The following is a 17926-nucleotide window of genomic DNA, read 5'->3' on the forward strand; positions in this document are numbered from 1 at the left end:
AATGTATTTTGCAGTATAGGTCCATCTGTTCATTCTAAAATTTGAACACCGATTGTGAATTTGAGCGCTCCGATAGTGAATTTTGATTGACCGGATTTTGAATTTGATCGCTGATTCCGTGCTGCGAGTATGAAATGCATGAAATTGAAAGATCGGAATAGGAACTTGAATGACAAAAGTATAAAGTTGACAGGAAAAACCTATAGTAAGAAGTAATGAAAACTTTTTTGCAATTGATACTCTCGAAGGCATCGGTCAAAGTAAATTTGATGCAGGGTTGATAGTCGGTATCTTTGTCAGCCGGACGTCGTGCCTTCAGTGTTGCAGCACCACCGACCCGGAACAGTCTCCCATCTCCACAAATCAAATCAGCAGTTAATACAGATCAATAAGAAAAAGAACTGTTGAAAAAATATTTGTTTCAAAAATGAAATTTCCTCATAGCTCTGACATATTCCACTGCTAACGATCTGACAAGTTTAGTCATTTTTTTTTTTTTGCCGTGTTCTTTGTCACATTTGCTTTGTTTGGTAAATATTGAATTTCTTGTACAAATGTATTTAGTTGAAATCGTTGAAGTGCTTTTAAAGTGTGTTCAGAAAAGGCACTGTATAAATATTGGTTATTATCATATGTACAATAATTATCTTCTGCCTTTTGGACCATCAATCATGCCAAAAACGGCATGGGTTCGGGCAAACAATTGTTTTCAAGAGAAAAAAAAAGTATCTTAGACATGACGAGGTATTGGCACTGTGCTAGAAAACAAATGAAGGTGGACCTATATCTTTGTATTAACGTGTGAGTCATACCTTTTTGAACTTTGTTGTACCTGAAGATAAACGCAGTCTGATATAGGAAGATGACATATGCGTCAACGGTTCACAGATAACATACAACACACGACAGACGATGGATTGTATAACTAGCAATCACAACAGCTCACCCTTGATCTCTTGCCACAAGTGAACTAAAGACAAACAGACGTAATCATAATTATCACTTCTGAATTTCAAAGGGAATGTGCACACTGCTTTATTATGTTCCACACTCGCTTGCCATCAGAAAGAGAAGACGTAGAAGAACATTACATTTCCACGTAACAGGAGACATTTTTTTTAACACATGGTTCAAAAGGGAAAGAAATTACATGTACATGTACAGACTCAGTATATCACTCAATGTATACAAAATACACTATCATCTAAATATAAAATGTAAATTTTTATCAATCTTTATGTACACTAAGAGACCTGCAAGAGTACGCAGGCGACACACTTTTAATACGTCTCACACGAACAACCGCTCAGTACTTTACTTGGCCAGAAGATGCTACCTCTGTTTTCATTGCTCATGGTGCTCGATTATATTCATCATTGAATTCATATCACATCAGCAACAGAAACTGTCTACAATTGTACATCTCAGGACCAGATACATTTGCAAGAGTTGGTATAATATTAAATGGACCAACCTATGTACCTGTTCACAGCCATTGTTCTGTCCTTTAAAACCCAACTGCCATACCAGAAGGTATGCTCCAAAATAGAATCTGTCTGCAGCACGTGGATAGTTTCTGTGCAGTGAGCATTATTTTCTAAGTAAATCTGTCACTATTTTCTTGCTACTTTCTATCACATAATTACGTGAATCTGGGTTTCTGGGTTCATAATCATCATGTTACTTGCACATGCATATAAAAAAAGAAGAAGATAAAAAGAAGAAGTGCTGTAGGAAATACCAAAATGATTGAATTGAGAATGCTCTTCAGACTTTAATACCAACACAGAAAGAGAATGATAGATTGATAGATAGATAGATAGATAGATAGACAGATAGAGAGGGAGCGAGAAAGAAACAAAGTGAAGACAAGGTCATTTGCAATGTCTGTTGCTCTTCAATGATGCACTTTTAAAACATAACTATGTTAATCACTGCCCTCTTCACAAAATAAGAAGATTTTACCTAAAATTAAGCCCATACTTGATGACTTCATTTTGCCTTGAGTCCATGATGCCTCCACAGACACACACATATGTACACACACACACGCATCGGCACCCACCCACCCACACACAGACACAAACACACATGCGAGTGCAATGATTCACATTCACTGAAGGCTTGTACCCTTATAAGAGCCATGGTGCAAAGTACAATTAAAAACGGGAAGGTGTGACTTCAGTATAAGGGTGAATCAAAGAGTTTCAACCACCCACCTAGCCTTTTGGCAAGGCCTCGTGGCTGAGGAATGAGACTAACTTGCAACATTGAGTATTCCGAGAAACAGGTGAATGTGAGAATGAGTGGCACAGCCTGGCCTTGTGGTCACTCATTCCCTGGCAGTTAGTCTCTTTTTCAGCCACGAGGCTTTGTCAAAAGGCTACCACCCACCTAGAATTTAAATAGCAATTCTACCTTGTCTTCCAAATATATAGTGAGCTAGAACACTAATTGATATCCTAAAATGTAATCATAACAAGAATGCAATGTTCCTATCCCATTCCCCTCCCCCCCCCAAAAAAAAAGGAAAAATGCGACAGAAACATAATTATTGTTCTGCTGTTTGTCCCACCCACACAAAGTGTCACACCTTAATGTCTTTCATTCCACAGAATGAACAAGCCATTGCCCACTATTTCAAATGGTGCTTTGTATATGAATGTCTTCTAGGTTAGAATTATGTTCTGAAAAAAAGAAAAGAAAATGAAGCACATACCCATAGTGGAGTGCCAAATAATATTATTGCATGCATAAAGTAACCAAACTGTTTCAAATGAATGACAGACACAGCATTCTCTTTCTGCATTACAGCAAGCGCTGAGACAGAACATTAACAAAGAATCATATAAATAGATGATAAGCATTCTCTGTACATACTGCATGAAAGTGAGAGAGAGAAAAAAAAAACAGCCACCATATACAGATGAATATTGGAGGGTGGTAATACAAATAAAATATGGAGAAATGTTCAAATTATGATCTACACTTCTACGAACAGCTCAATAGAAAAAGAGATGATTCTTGGGTATCTTGTTTAACAAATCGGATATACAGTCATTTTCCTTGTTTCTTCAACAGTTGAAAGGCATATTGGTAGTCAAATATACAATAATTCTGCAAGATATATTGCAAATACAGTCAATTGAGCCTAGCTTAAAATTGAATCAAATTGGATCAGAGAAAACCCTATCACTTACTAGAATTTCAACTTACACAATACGATCAGCACAAGGTTATATCTAACCTAGCTAGGATTTTCTTTGACTCTGCTATTTTGTTACTAATCTTTTTTTCTTTTTTTTTTAACTTGTGCGAGTTGGACTTAGGCGAGACTGACTGTACACCAAGATACTGCAAAAATACTTCACTACTTTTATAATAAATATTGTACATTATTTTGGTCTCGCTCACAATTCACATTATATAGAGGTTTTAGCCATGACTGGAAGAAGTTCAAAATCAAACTGACTTCTATCACATTCTTCTACACAGTGTACAATAATATTGGCATATACAGGATTCATGAATAACCCAGCAGTATCTCCTTTTTGCATGATTTAATATGTTTGGTGTCTTTATATTTGTGCAAGAATATCAAACCAGCAGCCAACTACATGTATATGACTTCATCCTCTCCGCAGATTGCGATTGAGACACAAATGGTTTCTAAATCTTAGTAACAGAAAAGCAATGTTGCAGGATTGAAGCATTGAACTAACAAAAATAAAAGAAAACACAAATGTAAATTTATGACCTCCTGCTCTTAATTACATGATGAAAAAAAATGCAATATATATCCCTACCTTAAAATTACACTGAAGAATCACAAAAAAGAAGAAGTATTATGACCTTTGACACAATGGGGCAAGTTTAACAGCTGGATTGCAGAAATATATGTCTGGGCTTTGCCTCAAATTTGAGTATCCAATGTCAGTCAGTCAAAACGAGGAAAGCAGCAATATGATAAATCTGGACACCCTCTGGATTAACTCTTTCTATTACCGCCAGCACCTTGTTTCCAGGGCCTGTTTTTGGCATTTTGAAATGGTTTAACCAGAATGGGTTTAACAAAGAGCTACTCTGGTCTGAGGAGCTATCTTTGAGTAGTTCTAACACCCAATAGATGGTATTCTTGAGAGATTCTACCCCTCTTGTCTTCTTTTAATAGAAATACAATGATGCCTCAAAATATCTGTATTTCAGGCACCATATTTCTCTTGCTCAAACAACATATTTGACCCATTCCAGGCTTGTTGTGGATATGTCTACATATGAGCAGGATTGGTGAGTTTCAATGCTTCTAGATTTATTACTAGACAATGCGATTTTAAATGAAAGCCTGCAGCCCTCCAGGAAACACTTTGTGAAATTTGAAAATTTGGTATTTTCCTACGAGTGTGAATGCCTCTTTTGCCTGCATGGCATAATAATCAAACAGACAAACAAATATAAGTGAAAGAAATAAGCAAACAAAAGGGTTGTATTTAAAGAGAAAGGAGGGAAATGATTGTTTCACACTAACTGTTTGGGAAGTTCAATATAATTTGCAGTCAGTCCAAAACACATAATCACCCTGATCACAGAATGAACCCTTTAAGTACCTACACAGCATTTGAATTTTGCACATGTACAATGTAAATTCACCATGGATGGATGTGTTCACTCAGGACTGCAAATATGTGAAAGGTAGATTACTATATAAAAATAAAACATACTATCAATAAGTTGCAATGAGATTAAACAAATAGTCAAAATATGGGTATAATAAAAAATTCTAGGGACTGACTCCAGTTTCAGAGCAACCCTACCATCCAAATATTATGCAAATCAAACAGATCCTTGGACATTTCCATTCATTAACTAAATCAACCATTCAAACATTTCTTGACAGGAATATCTAACAAAAGAGATACTGGATGAATTGTTTTGGAGTTTGTGCACCATTCAACAAGTACAGAAGAAACTAGGCTGGCATAATAGATAACCCAACCCATTCCATCTTTGGATGTCAGCTTCATATGGCATCTACAGTGTATGGCACACCTCAGAAGATGAATAAACACACCACTTGCATTGATTTTATTTTCTTAAGGTTATCTGACCTGCATATTAATAACTGCTAACATGAAATCTGTGTGACCATTTTTGGCTGGGATGTAATAAACCACACACCCTCTATGTCCCTTTTCACTACATAGGTGCTGAAGGCAATTAAGTATCTGCTGAAAGGGGGTGGGGAGGGGGACAAACTTCTTTCAATACAGTGCATCACTCACTGCTACCCAGTCTTGAAATCTGGACATGTGTCAATTCTGCTATGGAGAGTCAACTCAGAAAATGCAAAAAAAAAAAAGAAAAAGAAAAAAGAAAAAAAGATGGATATAATTGCTCCCAAGTGCTCAACTTCTCAGCAAATTCTGAACAGCAGACGAAAAAATCCCCCCCCCCCCCAAAAAAGAGAAAGAAACAGAAACAAAAACAAAAAAAAAATACACAAAACAAACAGACTAGGCAGATGCTAAAACAAAATACCAGGCATGGACGAAAAAGAAAACCCTGTTCACATCACTGGCTTATTTTCGATGAAGGATAGACAAAAAGATACTGAATATGGTACACACCTATTTGTTGGCACAACTGCCACCATGTCATGCATTCATATTGTTTAACCGATGAACACTACCATGAAGGCAATGCTGCACTATGCATACTCAGGGGCAGTGTACGTAAGTAGCAATTTATTCCTTTGGTGACATGGGTTAGTTTCCATTATGGAGAATAAAAAACAAGCAAACAAACAAAAAACCCTCATGAATTTGATCTTTATATCTGCTTTGATCTGGCTGTGCTTACAGTGAAGAATATACGCTGTATTATGTGATGAGTGACATGTGGAGAAAACTGCATCATTTCTTCTACGGCTATTAAAAGGATGCGAATGCAACACAGTGCATACAGCTGCAATTATAATGCTCGACAAATTTCACACCTGCATCACCAGTTTGAACAGTGAAGACGCACACGTCTGTCCAACACCTTCTGGTTCATTCTGAATATATCCCAATATGGTAAGACATTAAGACATTTTATAAAACATGCTCACACCAGGACTACATCAAATACCCAAGGACTCAAATCCAAAAAGGGATTTAGAATTAAACCCGTGGTTTCAATTTAGTCTATGATGACCAGGCGTACACATTGTGGTAACTTGCAAACCTTTATTGCGTTTTGTTGGCCATTTGATATGTTCCCAGGAGTACTTCCTCCACAGATTAGTACACATGTTTCATAGAACTAATTGCCAATGAACAGAGATGACCTTGTTCCACAAATCCCGACTGTTTCACCCTGATCTTCATGTTGGACTGAAGCATAATGTTATGCTTATTTAAGAGGGCTGGCTAACTTATACCATTGGGTTAGTTTGGGGGAATGGGGAAACAAAGTGAATGTTGTTAAAAACAAATGGCAAGTTACAACTAAGTGCCTACTAGGCACAAAGGGGTTAGCCAGAGTTGAACTACATACTTTTGTGAATTTTGGACCATGATTTTCATGTGTGCTAGACCTTCAAAGTACGATTGCACACTATGTTCAGATTGGCTTCATCAAATAGTGTAGAATCAGAGAAACAAAGTGGTAGATGGTACATAAAATCAGAAAATTGTAAAATAAAAACATCTTGGAATTTGAATGTCTCGTATGTGTTTTAAAATCATGATACACTAGTGAAAGTAATCATCACATATTGTTGGTTGAGAAAGATAGGGCATGAAGGTGCCACTAACCATACGGCGTTAATGGCACCTTCAATGCCCTATCTTTTTCATCCAATGATACACAAAATATACGGAGTAAAAAGGATATGATGACTTGCAAGTCAGAGACACCTATCCTTTTTGATGTTCGATGTAAAGAAACAAACCCTGTATCCTTCTCATCACGGTCTTGTTGTGTTGCATGAAACTTTTCAATGAATGACTAAGGATGTGAAGGGTTATAGTTGCAAAAAATCATAAACAAAATGCTTGAGCTCTGCACTTTAATTTGTAATTTGGTTCAAAAGCCAGATAATAAGTGAGATACGCGTTGATAACATCATTACCGTAGCTAATTTGAATATGCAGTCCTGCAATAACTTTCAGTATTCAATGAAAACATGCTGAACTTAAAACCTCCATATGAAAAATAATACTACAGTTTTCTTTGCCAAGGGTAGCCTCTTCAGTTTTGCAAGTGCTAAACCAGAAGGCCCTGCCATTACCGCATGTATCACAGGTGCTAGGCACCCATTTTCACACCTGGGTCATGAGGGACTGTTAGCCACAGTAAAAACATCTTGTCAAAGGACACAGGTGCTAGACAGGATTTGAACTTGGGAAAACTAAAATTGAAAGTCACAAGTATTATCGACTATGCCACAGTGACCCCACAAATCTACCCACATAGCTTTATCTATTTTCAATGTCTTATTTGAATGAGACTTCTGCCACTCAGATTGCCTCATTTTGCTCTTATACTTCAACAAATCAAGCTTGTGCATGGTGTGAAATTGCACTGTAAAGGTAAATCTATGTGATGTATTGTGCCAACTTGTTTCTTCAACAAGGATGAGAAAAAGTACAAAAATGCATTAAAACCACCATTTATTATCAATTACACATGTCAGTCTCCTGTGTCCTTGCACATTGGTCATGTGTGTTGTTTGATAAGGGAAAGCATCTTTCTCCCTCTGGAAGAATGTGTCCTCTGCATCACAGAGGCTTGCATCCACTAGAGAAGAACTGTCTGCAATGCATCAACGATGTCCAGCATTCAAGATGGCTACCACACCATTCACAATATCACTGTGCGCTATACAGAGCTGAGCTTGAGCACCCCGCATTCGCTGGATGTCCGCGTCGCATCGTGTCGGATCTCCACCGACGGCGAGGGGGGCGCCTCCAGGCCCTCGTCGTCGCGACTCTCCGAGCGTGCATCGCAGTGTTCGTCGCTGTGCGAGGACAGGAGCGGCTGCGTCTCCCGTTGCGTGCACGGGGACGGGTGGACCACGTTCAGGGCAACGGACAGGCGCAGCGTGGAGGCGTTGCTGGTGGTGGGCGGGACGGCAAAGTCCTTACTGCTCGTCAGCTGCGAGGAGACGGACGACGTCAGGGCGGTGGACAGCTCCGTCAGATGAAGCGCCTGCGAGTGCCGGCTGTTGTTTGAGGTGTGGCTGGGGCTCTGGAGGCGTGAGATGGGGCATGACTGGTCCTGCGATGAGCTCTCGTAGGAACTGGTGGATGATGAGGACGTGGTAAGACTGGAGCGAGGTACTGCTTGCTGTGTGTGTGAAGATGGGTACGGAAGACGGCATGAGCAAAATGATAACCATTCCAACATAAGATGCACACTCTCATATCCCCCTGATAGAAAACCATCTGTTAAAATATCTATCACTGAAGCTGAAATGACATACAATGTACATGTATATGATGACTACATCTAAACCCTGATTTACACGCAAACTATTTTATGAATGCATGGCGCGAAATAACTGCCTGAACATGTGAGCACTAGGAACATGGTCACTACAATAGATGCATGACAACATAAAAAGTATTTACAAGGCAAACTTTTGAATCTATCCAGAAATATCTATTCTATAAGCTTATTCAAGGCAAGATATCATCATCAGAAGTGTGCCAGTACCACTTCATGGTTTAATGTTTATGAAACTGAAATGAAACTGAAAGAAACTTGGCAAGTAACTGCCAGTCGGAGCATGAATTTAACCAAGAATGTGTTTCTTATTTTTTCCTGAGGTTATGGTGTACCAGCTACCATTGCCACAACCACTATCAAATATCAACCACAAGCACTTGACATTAATAAGCCTGAAACACCTATTTGTCCTTGATCTGCACAAAGCTGGTAAAATTTTGACTTTGCTGTTACTTGACAACCCATGACTTTGTATTCAATGTGAAGACATAGTGGTAAAGCTACAACCATGTCTCATTTTCTCAATGTGAGTTAATACTTGCTCTGAATAAAACGCACATGTGTGACATGCTCCAACTCTGACATGCACTGTCTTTGGCTGTTCTCATGCTAGCATGGACAAATCTTTTTACTTTAATGGCCACAAACATATCAACTACATGCCACTGGCCAATAATAAGCAACATTTCCATGCACTCGCAGTATTACGGGTATCAAACATCTGCTCCTTTCTTTCTAATTGGCAAGTTACAATAAACACAAAAGAAGTAATTGAAGAATGCATGACTACTTTTATAAGATTATCAGAAGCTTTCTTAAAACTTGCACTATTCCACTAAAAGTCCTCAGAATTCATTCAAATTGGAGTGGAGCTTTTTTGTCACATGAATTTACAATACTTTTTGACTCTTTGAAAAGGGTAAACCTATGATGTGCACAATATCATATTATATTGACTGGTCCACATAAATACTCACTGGTCATTGGTTGGTTTAATGCAATCACATGACTACTGCAGTGAGGATCAAAATTATTTTAGGCATTGCATCAAAATTATACCTTGCAGGATCCAAGGTATAATTTTGAAGCAACGCCTTAATTGTCAGCAGTGACATCATGTCAGGTAGTATAATTCTAAAATTTGAATGGCTGCTGACTGGACTAAACTGAAAAGATGAATGTGTATTTTTGTTGACCATTAAGGAAAACAGGCATTGCCTTGTCTGTTGTAGCATAACACTTGACAGTCCCTTGGGATATTTCTATTTTCCTTGAGACAATATTTTACCCTTATGCTGTGGGAAAATACATAATCTCTTGGACAAAATAATACCTCCTGTGGGGCTGCAAAGTGTTATAATACATCTCTACAAAGGCAATATCTGTATCATATATCGACTTTAGCAACATGCAAACAATATGGCACACAAAGCAACATTTCAAACCAAGTAAACAAAATATAACACGCCACTACAGTCAACTAGCACGGGGATGAACATACATACTGGAATAAAAGATGCTGGTTTTGGAACGGGGATACTGATTGGTCAGTGGCTGTTAAAGGCTACTGAAGGCAGCTTGTCATTGGTGGATTCTGGGGGTACAGGCATAGGTTGCTGAGGATAAAAGAATAACACAAGAGGGAGTTTGAGGATTCAAGACTAAATCATAAAAGTGAGTGAAATACTTTGCACAATATCACAATGTTTAGCAATTAAAGTATAGATAGTCATTTGACAGTATCACTTCAATTAGGAATCAAAGGTAAAAACCTGCATCTTAAAGTTTGTCAGGTACATTTTTCTTTCCCTTAGAGCGTGAGGTGCTGAAATCTAATCTTTACCTGAGCAGCAAAACGAAAGTCATTCAAAAGATATGGTGGGTTAGACAAAGAAATTCTGTAGCCCATTTTCAATGAAACATTTCATCTAGATTATTTTGTTTTAGAGTGCGCACAAATGTAATTTGTATACAGTGTTAACTGGGCCTTTATTATAGCTATCTACAGTGTATGTAGTCAATTTAACTCTATCACACACTTTAGTAAGAGTATGGTGTGATATATTTTGAACAATAAATATCTAGAACAGTGTTGCTAATACAGTTACAGAAAATGTTTTACATTACCCTAACAAATCTCAGGCATAAGACAAAAATACAGTGCTTCTCTATTCAGTTTTAAATGACAAAAAACATCACAAATCCTTGGTATCCAGTGACAATGCTGATGGATCTGCTTAAAATGTAGCTTATAAAGTCATTCGTGGTTGAGTTATACAACGTAAACTACATTGTAAACACATCTTCTTCACTGGAAATGGGCATTCTCCTTTAACACATTCTTGTCATTTTCTGGAATAGAGCATCTATAGTCTCTCCATTAAGTTGGAATCCTTACAGTTCCTGTCATGTTACGATGATGAATAAACCTTGAAGTATTTGACGGGCCTGTTTAGAAATGGGGGTGACCATCTCTGAATATTCACAGCCACCACACAAACCTTATCAAATTTATAGCAGACCACCCAACCTTTCTGACTGAAAATAGGGATGATTTGACTAAAAAGCAGGGAAAGAAAGAGCACTTCCAATAGGAGTGTGCAGTAAAATTATCAAGAAAAATGGGAAAGTCCTATCTAAACAAGAGCTGGGAATGGTCAAAATTCAGATTCTTTCCTCCAAATTCAGAATGGTTTGGAGGTCTGTTTTATAGTGAGCATCAATTTCCCTGATCTTGATGTATTAGATTTTCCAAACTATGTACATTTCTAGTGGTATTTGGTCTGTTTTGAGATATAATGAAACAACAAATAATAAAAAAAAAATGTGAGAAAGTCTGCGAAGAAATAAGTTGCAGTTTTAGAGAAATTGGCTGCAAAGTTTTGAAGCGTCTTCATCTTGATCTTTATGCATTTAATTTTCCTGACTGTAAGATTTCCAGTCGTGGTTTATGATCCGTGCCACATTACTTTAGAAAACGTAATAAGGAAACCATGGAAAAGTCTGCCACGCCTTAAAACACAGTTTGTGGGGAAAGTGGCCTTGAAGCTTCAATAGCAGTTGAGCGCACAGGAAATATTCAAACAGGAGACACTAAAACACAACACATCATTTCAAGTCAACATTGCAACATGCTTCAGAAAAATTGTGATAATTTGCATTTCAAAATACAGATGTAATCTGAAAATGTTTATTTACATGGATTTATCTAAGTATGCTGTATTTATCTATTTATTTATTATGTTTACTCTAATCCTACCAGTCATTTTAACTTGAGCGCTTCTTGGCTTTAATTTCTGAAAATTTTAGAGTTTTATTTGGTGACATGCCATGAAAATGTTTCTTAAAAAAGAAATAGTTCCATGTCTTCGCTGGAAAGGGAATCCCTGTGAGTGAACAATTGACACATCTCTGTTTCCTATTCGTTTGCCAAAGCTTAAAGCATCAACGTGCAAAGTTACACATCAATTTATACCGTGGCCCAGGGCCACCTACTTTTCAAAAAGGTTATCTTTTGGTGGCTGGATTGGGCAACTATTTTCAGAAATGAATTGTTATATGTATTCTGTTGTATTTCTCGCCACCAAAATTCGAAATGTCAAGATCTTAGGGGCCAAATGGGCCACCAGAGAAAAATAAAAATTGTGTCGAGCCCTGCATATTAAAGACGATACCCAAACAACAATAAAATACAGTATTACGTAATTGCTTCCATCTATTCATTCATTAAATCAATCTATTGCTGTATTTGTAATTGTTTTCTTCATTATTTATCTGTTTATGAATTCATTCCATTGGTTTTCTGCTGATTTGTTCACTAACCTTCAGTATATCTTTTATTCATCAGTCTACTTTTTCATCTATACAATTATCTGCTTATATTTTTTCTATCCTTTCCGTTCAGCAGACTTTTGCAATCTCGTATGAAGTATGTGACCTTCATGCACTGAATACTACATCCTGACCTAACTAGTTTTGAACCATTGTGCGGATTACACTTAGTAAGAAGTTGACCACTACGTTGGAGGCCTTTGGTTTAGAAAAAAAAAAGCAAAGTGATTCTTTGAAAGAACACTGACATCATACAGACTAAGCAGTTATTGTATGTGTATATTATTGTATATCACACTGATGTTACACTCTAGAATCCCACGTTTAACCCTAACTAGGCCGGGCTATTTAGGTAGTTGATAGAGCCGGGGGGGGGGGGGGGCCTCCCAGGCCCCCCTCCAGGTCTTGGCCGTCGACCGCGCGATTGCGACGAAAATTGGCACACACATTGCCTATGATGTAATCTAAAATACCATGAGGTTAATTTTTCAAAAAATTATAATTTATGCTAAATTATGCTAATTTATGCATAACGATGCACGAAAACAGACTATTTGGTATAAATCACAAAATAAAGCTCAAAACAGGCACATTTTTTGTGTAAGTATTCTTTTTAGTGTCCTTAGCAAATGTAAGAGAAAAAAATTGTGATATCAGAAAAAATTCTTAAGTATTTTACTGTTTTTTTGAATTTCTTTTGTATTTCTGTTTTTTCGACTTTGTTTTTCATTGTTTTTTCGACTTTGTTTTTCATTGTTTTTTCGATGAAATTTGTCCGTGACATCGCGCCGATCAAGAAAATATGTTATTCATTGATTTTAATCAATAAAACACCAAAATAATCATGCTTTTATGAAATTTGCCTGTAAGCACAGTTTGCATTGAAATTGTACACGAATTCACGTTTTTGAGCAATTTTTGGTCTGACATGCATGTACATATTTATGCGTAACTTCAGAACTGCGCGCCTGGGCGTCGCAAATTTAGTGTCAAAAGATGCGGGAGACTCGAAAGAAAAAAGTCATGAAACGTTGCGGCGATAGCTTTTTGCGATTGCGATACATCGCGCGGAACGTCGAGGGGGGGCCTCGGAGGCCCCCCCTAGTTAGGGTTAATAGTAACCGATTTTGACTTCTGACAGCCGACTGTGCACCATTCCTTTTCGTTGCTCATTTTTGCAGATTACTGCCTTAAAACTGGAGAGTTAGATCAGAGAGATTAGATGTGATCCTAAGATCATTAATTTCTTGACACGTATTTTGACACAAAACATATTACTGGTCAAACAATTACAATTGATAACACTCTCAAAAACATTAGGAGACACTGAACATCAGACTCCACAATTTGTCGCATTTAGTGTTACATAAAATTGATTAGTACGTGTATTTCCTTTCATCTTATTCCTTGAAAGCAAACATGAAAACAATGACAACATAAACAAAATGGCAATATTCTGGGAGACTTGATGTCTTCAAAACAAGTGGAAAACAGGGAAACTGTGCATAAGCATTTGACTATTTTTTTTTTCAAGTGGAGAGCATGTACCCAATATATTTAATTTTTAAGCATCATTAAAACATTTATATTTTGATTACTTGGAGTAGAATACAAATGAAAAATAAAAAATGATAAAGGTAATTTTGGGAATGATTCTTCTCATAATCTTTGCATCAAAGGGCACCTACTTTCTAAAAACAACAGTTGCAGGCTGAAGTCAACTCGTGAACAATTTTGTGACCTGTTGCACAAAACAGAGTACAATAGATTCCTTGATTGAAAATCACATCCATCTGTCTGTCTCTGTGTGTGTGTGTGTATGTCTCCCTCTCTTTCTGCCCTGACGTTACAAAAAGGAACATGGCAAACGCAGGCAAGCCACAATGCAATAAGGAAGCACGGATCATTCCCGAGGGAGACAGGGCATGCTTGCTGGGTAAACCTACCCTTGGATACGTGGCTCCGTCAATGGTCATGTTCTGCACTGGAATGTAAGGCTGGGCGGGTTGCATGGGGGCGTTTTGGACCAGGGACTTGGTGTATTCCTCCGTCACCGATCCCCGCCGGTCGATCAAGCTAGCAGGAGGAGAGAAAAGTAATTGTCAATTAGAACCTTCCAGTCTCAAGCACAAATGTGCATACACGCCAAATACATCATGTCTGCAATCTTTAGTTCCTATAGGGGGAAAATGGATTGCTTAAATAAATTTGAAATTGTTAATTAAATGGTCTTTAGAGGTCTGGGTATTAAACAGACTTGTATATGTAAAAGATGATCCGGTCCAGTTCACTATTTCATTGACGAAAGAGGAGACCTACAGAGATATTCTGCTAATTTCTTATATTATAGCTACCCCATGTAGTCGTAGAACATGATTCGCATGATGTGCACAGATCATTTTTTTTAGCCATATTGCTGTTGGGTGACAAAGACGTCAAATGTTCAGAAGGGCGAAAAACACATGGCAACCAAAGCATTATAACAAATGGGATCACATTTCCTTTGACATGCTGTGGTAGCTTCATTTGTGGGGTACAACAGGTAGAATTTCAACAAAACATCACTCTGATTATCTGACAATTAATTTTAAAAAAGAGTGATTTTCACCAACATTGGAGATACAAGGCCTTGACACTCAAGCAACAATATGTTATGCTTTGTTGTACACCAGTTTGTTTTGCATAATGTACATGGTGTATTAAGTCTAGCTAATTTAGAGTATACAACACTCACAGGCTTGCCCACGAAGGGATGCTTGGTAGTGTGTGTTTGGATATACCTTACTTGGGTACTAAGGAAGCGCATAAATGTGACTGTATGAATAAGATACTCTCTAAATGACTAGGCAATGATAATAAAATGCCTTGCCCAGGGACACAGCTGCAGCGACCAGCAGATTTGAACCATGCACCCCAAGACTTGGGTCCATTGTCTTATCCACTGAGCCACAGTGGTTCTTTACATTTAGTCTAATATTATAGTTTACAATATATCTGATGCCTGAGATAAAGGATAGGTACAGCAGATTTGTTTGCGTGTGTCTGAAATAAGAAACTGTGTGCTGATGACTTTACATAATCCTCAATCTAAGCACGAAAGTGAATGAACATCATAGTGTAGGCACGATGAAACAGTGGAGAAGACTCTTGACTTCCTATCACAGGTCCCCGGTTTGAATCCTGCCAAGTGCTTTAACTCATCATTCGACAAGATATTTCCACCTACCATGTCCCTCTTGACCAAGGAATACAATCGGGTACCTGACAAAGCTAAGGCAAATTAATAGTAACGGAAGGGTCTTTTGACGGAGCAGTGGAAATACTAAAGGGGTTGCCCTGGATAAAGAGCACCGCATCATTATGAATATCATCATTCTACCTTGGGTGTTGTGGCCCACATAATGTTGCACAGAAGTTGGCCATGGCTGAGCCGTTGCTGTAAGGATTATATGCGTCACGATTGTGCTTCTTTGACCACGCTCCTTTTATCTGTGGAAAGTAGAAGAGAAATGAAAAAAAAACAAAGGATGTGTTTATACATGTATGTCATCGCATCACGCATATAAAAGCTGCATGGACACTGCATGAGATACTACTGTATATGCTATAATTTTCGCGTACATAAATTTTTGCGAATTGCCGCTGTCACACATTTTCGCAAGTGGTTAAATTCGCGATTGGGGGACTAGAGAAAATATGAAGTGGCAAAGAAAGTGTGAATTTTCAACTTACTAGCAAATAAGAATGATACTAGTTATACACTGCATGAAAAAAACTTACCAAACTCTGCGAACTAGTAAGTTAGAATTCAACATTTTTGAAGTGGTTAAGTCCATCGCGCTAGATTTCTAAAAGTGGTCCCCTTGCGATAATGGATTGGCTCTCTACAGTATTCGTACGTAGATGTGGACGTGCTATATGTACGTAAACAAGCTTAGCCAGTACAGTCTATGGTCTGTTCGTTAAGCCGTGACATGGTATACTACTAGTACTGAAATGTTCGTATCATCAAGGCAAGGGATTCATTTTGGAAAGTAAAATATTTTCGCGTGTTGTTCATTTCGCGAATAGCTCCCGACTCGCGAAATTCACGAAAATAAAACCCCCGCGAAATATATAGTGTATACAGTATTACATGATACAATACCTTGGAATAACTAAACAGGAAACAGAGTGGTGGTAAAACTAACACTCGAAGGGGATAGTTCTCAAATGCACCATTTTTGACACAGGTCTACTACAAATGACATACATGAGGGCATACTAAAAATCCATGAACTATCAAAGTCTCTGTTAGCATCTACAACGTAGCTCATCAGCTCTAATGTGAGTTTTCTCTTAACCCTAAAAAGACTGGGGGGGGGGGGCCTAAAAGGCCCCCCCTCGACATTTCGCGCGATTACTCTGCAACACGCAATGCTCTCGCCGCGATGCTCTATGACTTTTTTCTTTCGAGTTTTCCGCACATTTTGACACCAAATTTGTGACGCCCTGGGGTATGGTTCTGAAGTTACATAACTTTTTGTACATGCACGTGAGGCCGAAAATGGCTCAAAAATGTGATTTTGTGTACAAAGTCAATGCAAATTGAGTTTTTTCACATGGTTCATATAAATATGCTTATTTTTACTCTCAATGGCTAAAATTAATTTATTTTAGGAGTATTATGCTTCAAAAAGTATCTGCCACAAATTTCGTTGAAATAAACAACAAAAACAAAAGGTCGAAAAAACAGAGAAATACATAAGAAATTCATAAAACAATAAAATAAATGAGAAATTAATTTTGATATCGAATTTTTTTTCAAGTACATTTGCTAAGAATGCCACAAAGAATAATTAGACCAAAAATGAGCACTTTTGGAGCTTTGTTTACTTATTTAGATCAAAGAGTCTGATTTCTTGCATAAATTAGCATAATTAATCAAAATAAAATAAAGGAAGACTATTTTGGAAAATTTGAATATACGATCTTGTAGATTACATCGCACACTACCATTGCGTAAATTTCCGCGGCAATCGCGCGATCCACGGCCGAGATCTTAAGGGGGGGCCCTTTAGGCCCCCCCCCCAGTCTTTCGAGCTACCAAAATAGCCCAGTCTTTTTAGGGTTAAAACATATGTACGTCCTGGCAGAGTATAATCAAAGATGACACACCATATGTGACCGTGCATCACAAAACGAACAAAAAGTTGCACACATTGATTTTGTGTGACTCGTGAGGACTGAAAATAGGTGAAATGGGTCAACTTAGCCGATCTTGATTTTTTAATATTTTCTGAAAGAGCAAGTCTTCTTCTGCATTTTGCTAAAATTTGGAATCATAAAATGGGCAGGAAAGTGTGTTTTTTAGCAGTTTTTCTTCGAACAGTTTTTTCATGGAATGGAGTGATTAGGTGTGTCTTTAGAGTCCCCTTTTCATTTCTTGAAAACCTTGTACACACCCTTCACTTTCAACTCTAATAACTTTTGAAAGGATGATGCCACTGCTTTGATAGTTGGCATTAATTATGGACAGTACATTGTATGTGTTGATAAGGCATGCTCAATTCAAGTTTAATCTGATAACCTCTTCATTGTTTCATTGTTGTTACAATGTGATGGT

General features: G+C 37.8%; 1 protein-coding gene across 1 annotated transcript in view; it reads right to left on the minus strand.

Moving 5' to 3' along the window:
- Positions 1-7860: 7860 nt before the first annotated feature.
- LOC139729019 (palmitoyltransferase ZDHHC18-like) overlaps positions 7861-17926 on the minus strand; it is a 35321-nt gene continuing 25255 nt past the window's right edge. Inside the window, exons 6-8 of the mRNA XM_071639943.1 lie at positions 15701-15810; positions 14268-14397; positions 7861-8328 (exon numbers count right to left, since the gene is read on the minus strand). Of these exons, the coding sequence (XP_071496044.1) occupies positions 7861-8328; positions 14268-14397; positions 15701-15810 (708 nt within the window). The remainder of the gene's footprint in view (positions 8329-14267; positions 14398-15700; positions 15811-17926) is intronic.

The sequence above is a fragment of the Diadema antillarum genome, unplaced genomic scaffold (assembly GCF_040938485.1).
Source record: "Diadema antillarum isolate AM-2024a unplaced genomic scaffold, OU_Dant_1.0 seq00000215_RagTag, whole genome shotgun sequence".
Lineage (NCBI taxonomy): Eukaryota > Metazoa > Echinodermata > Echinoidea > Diadematoida > Diadematidae > Diadema > Diadema antillarum.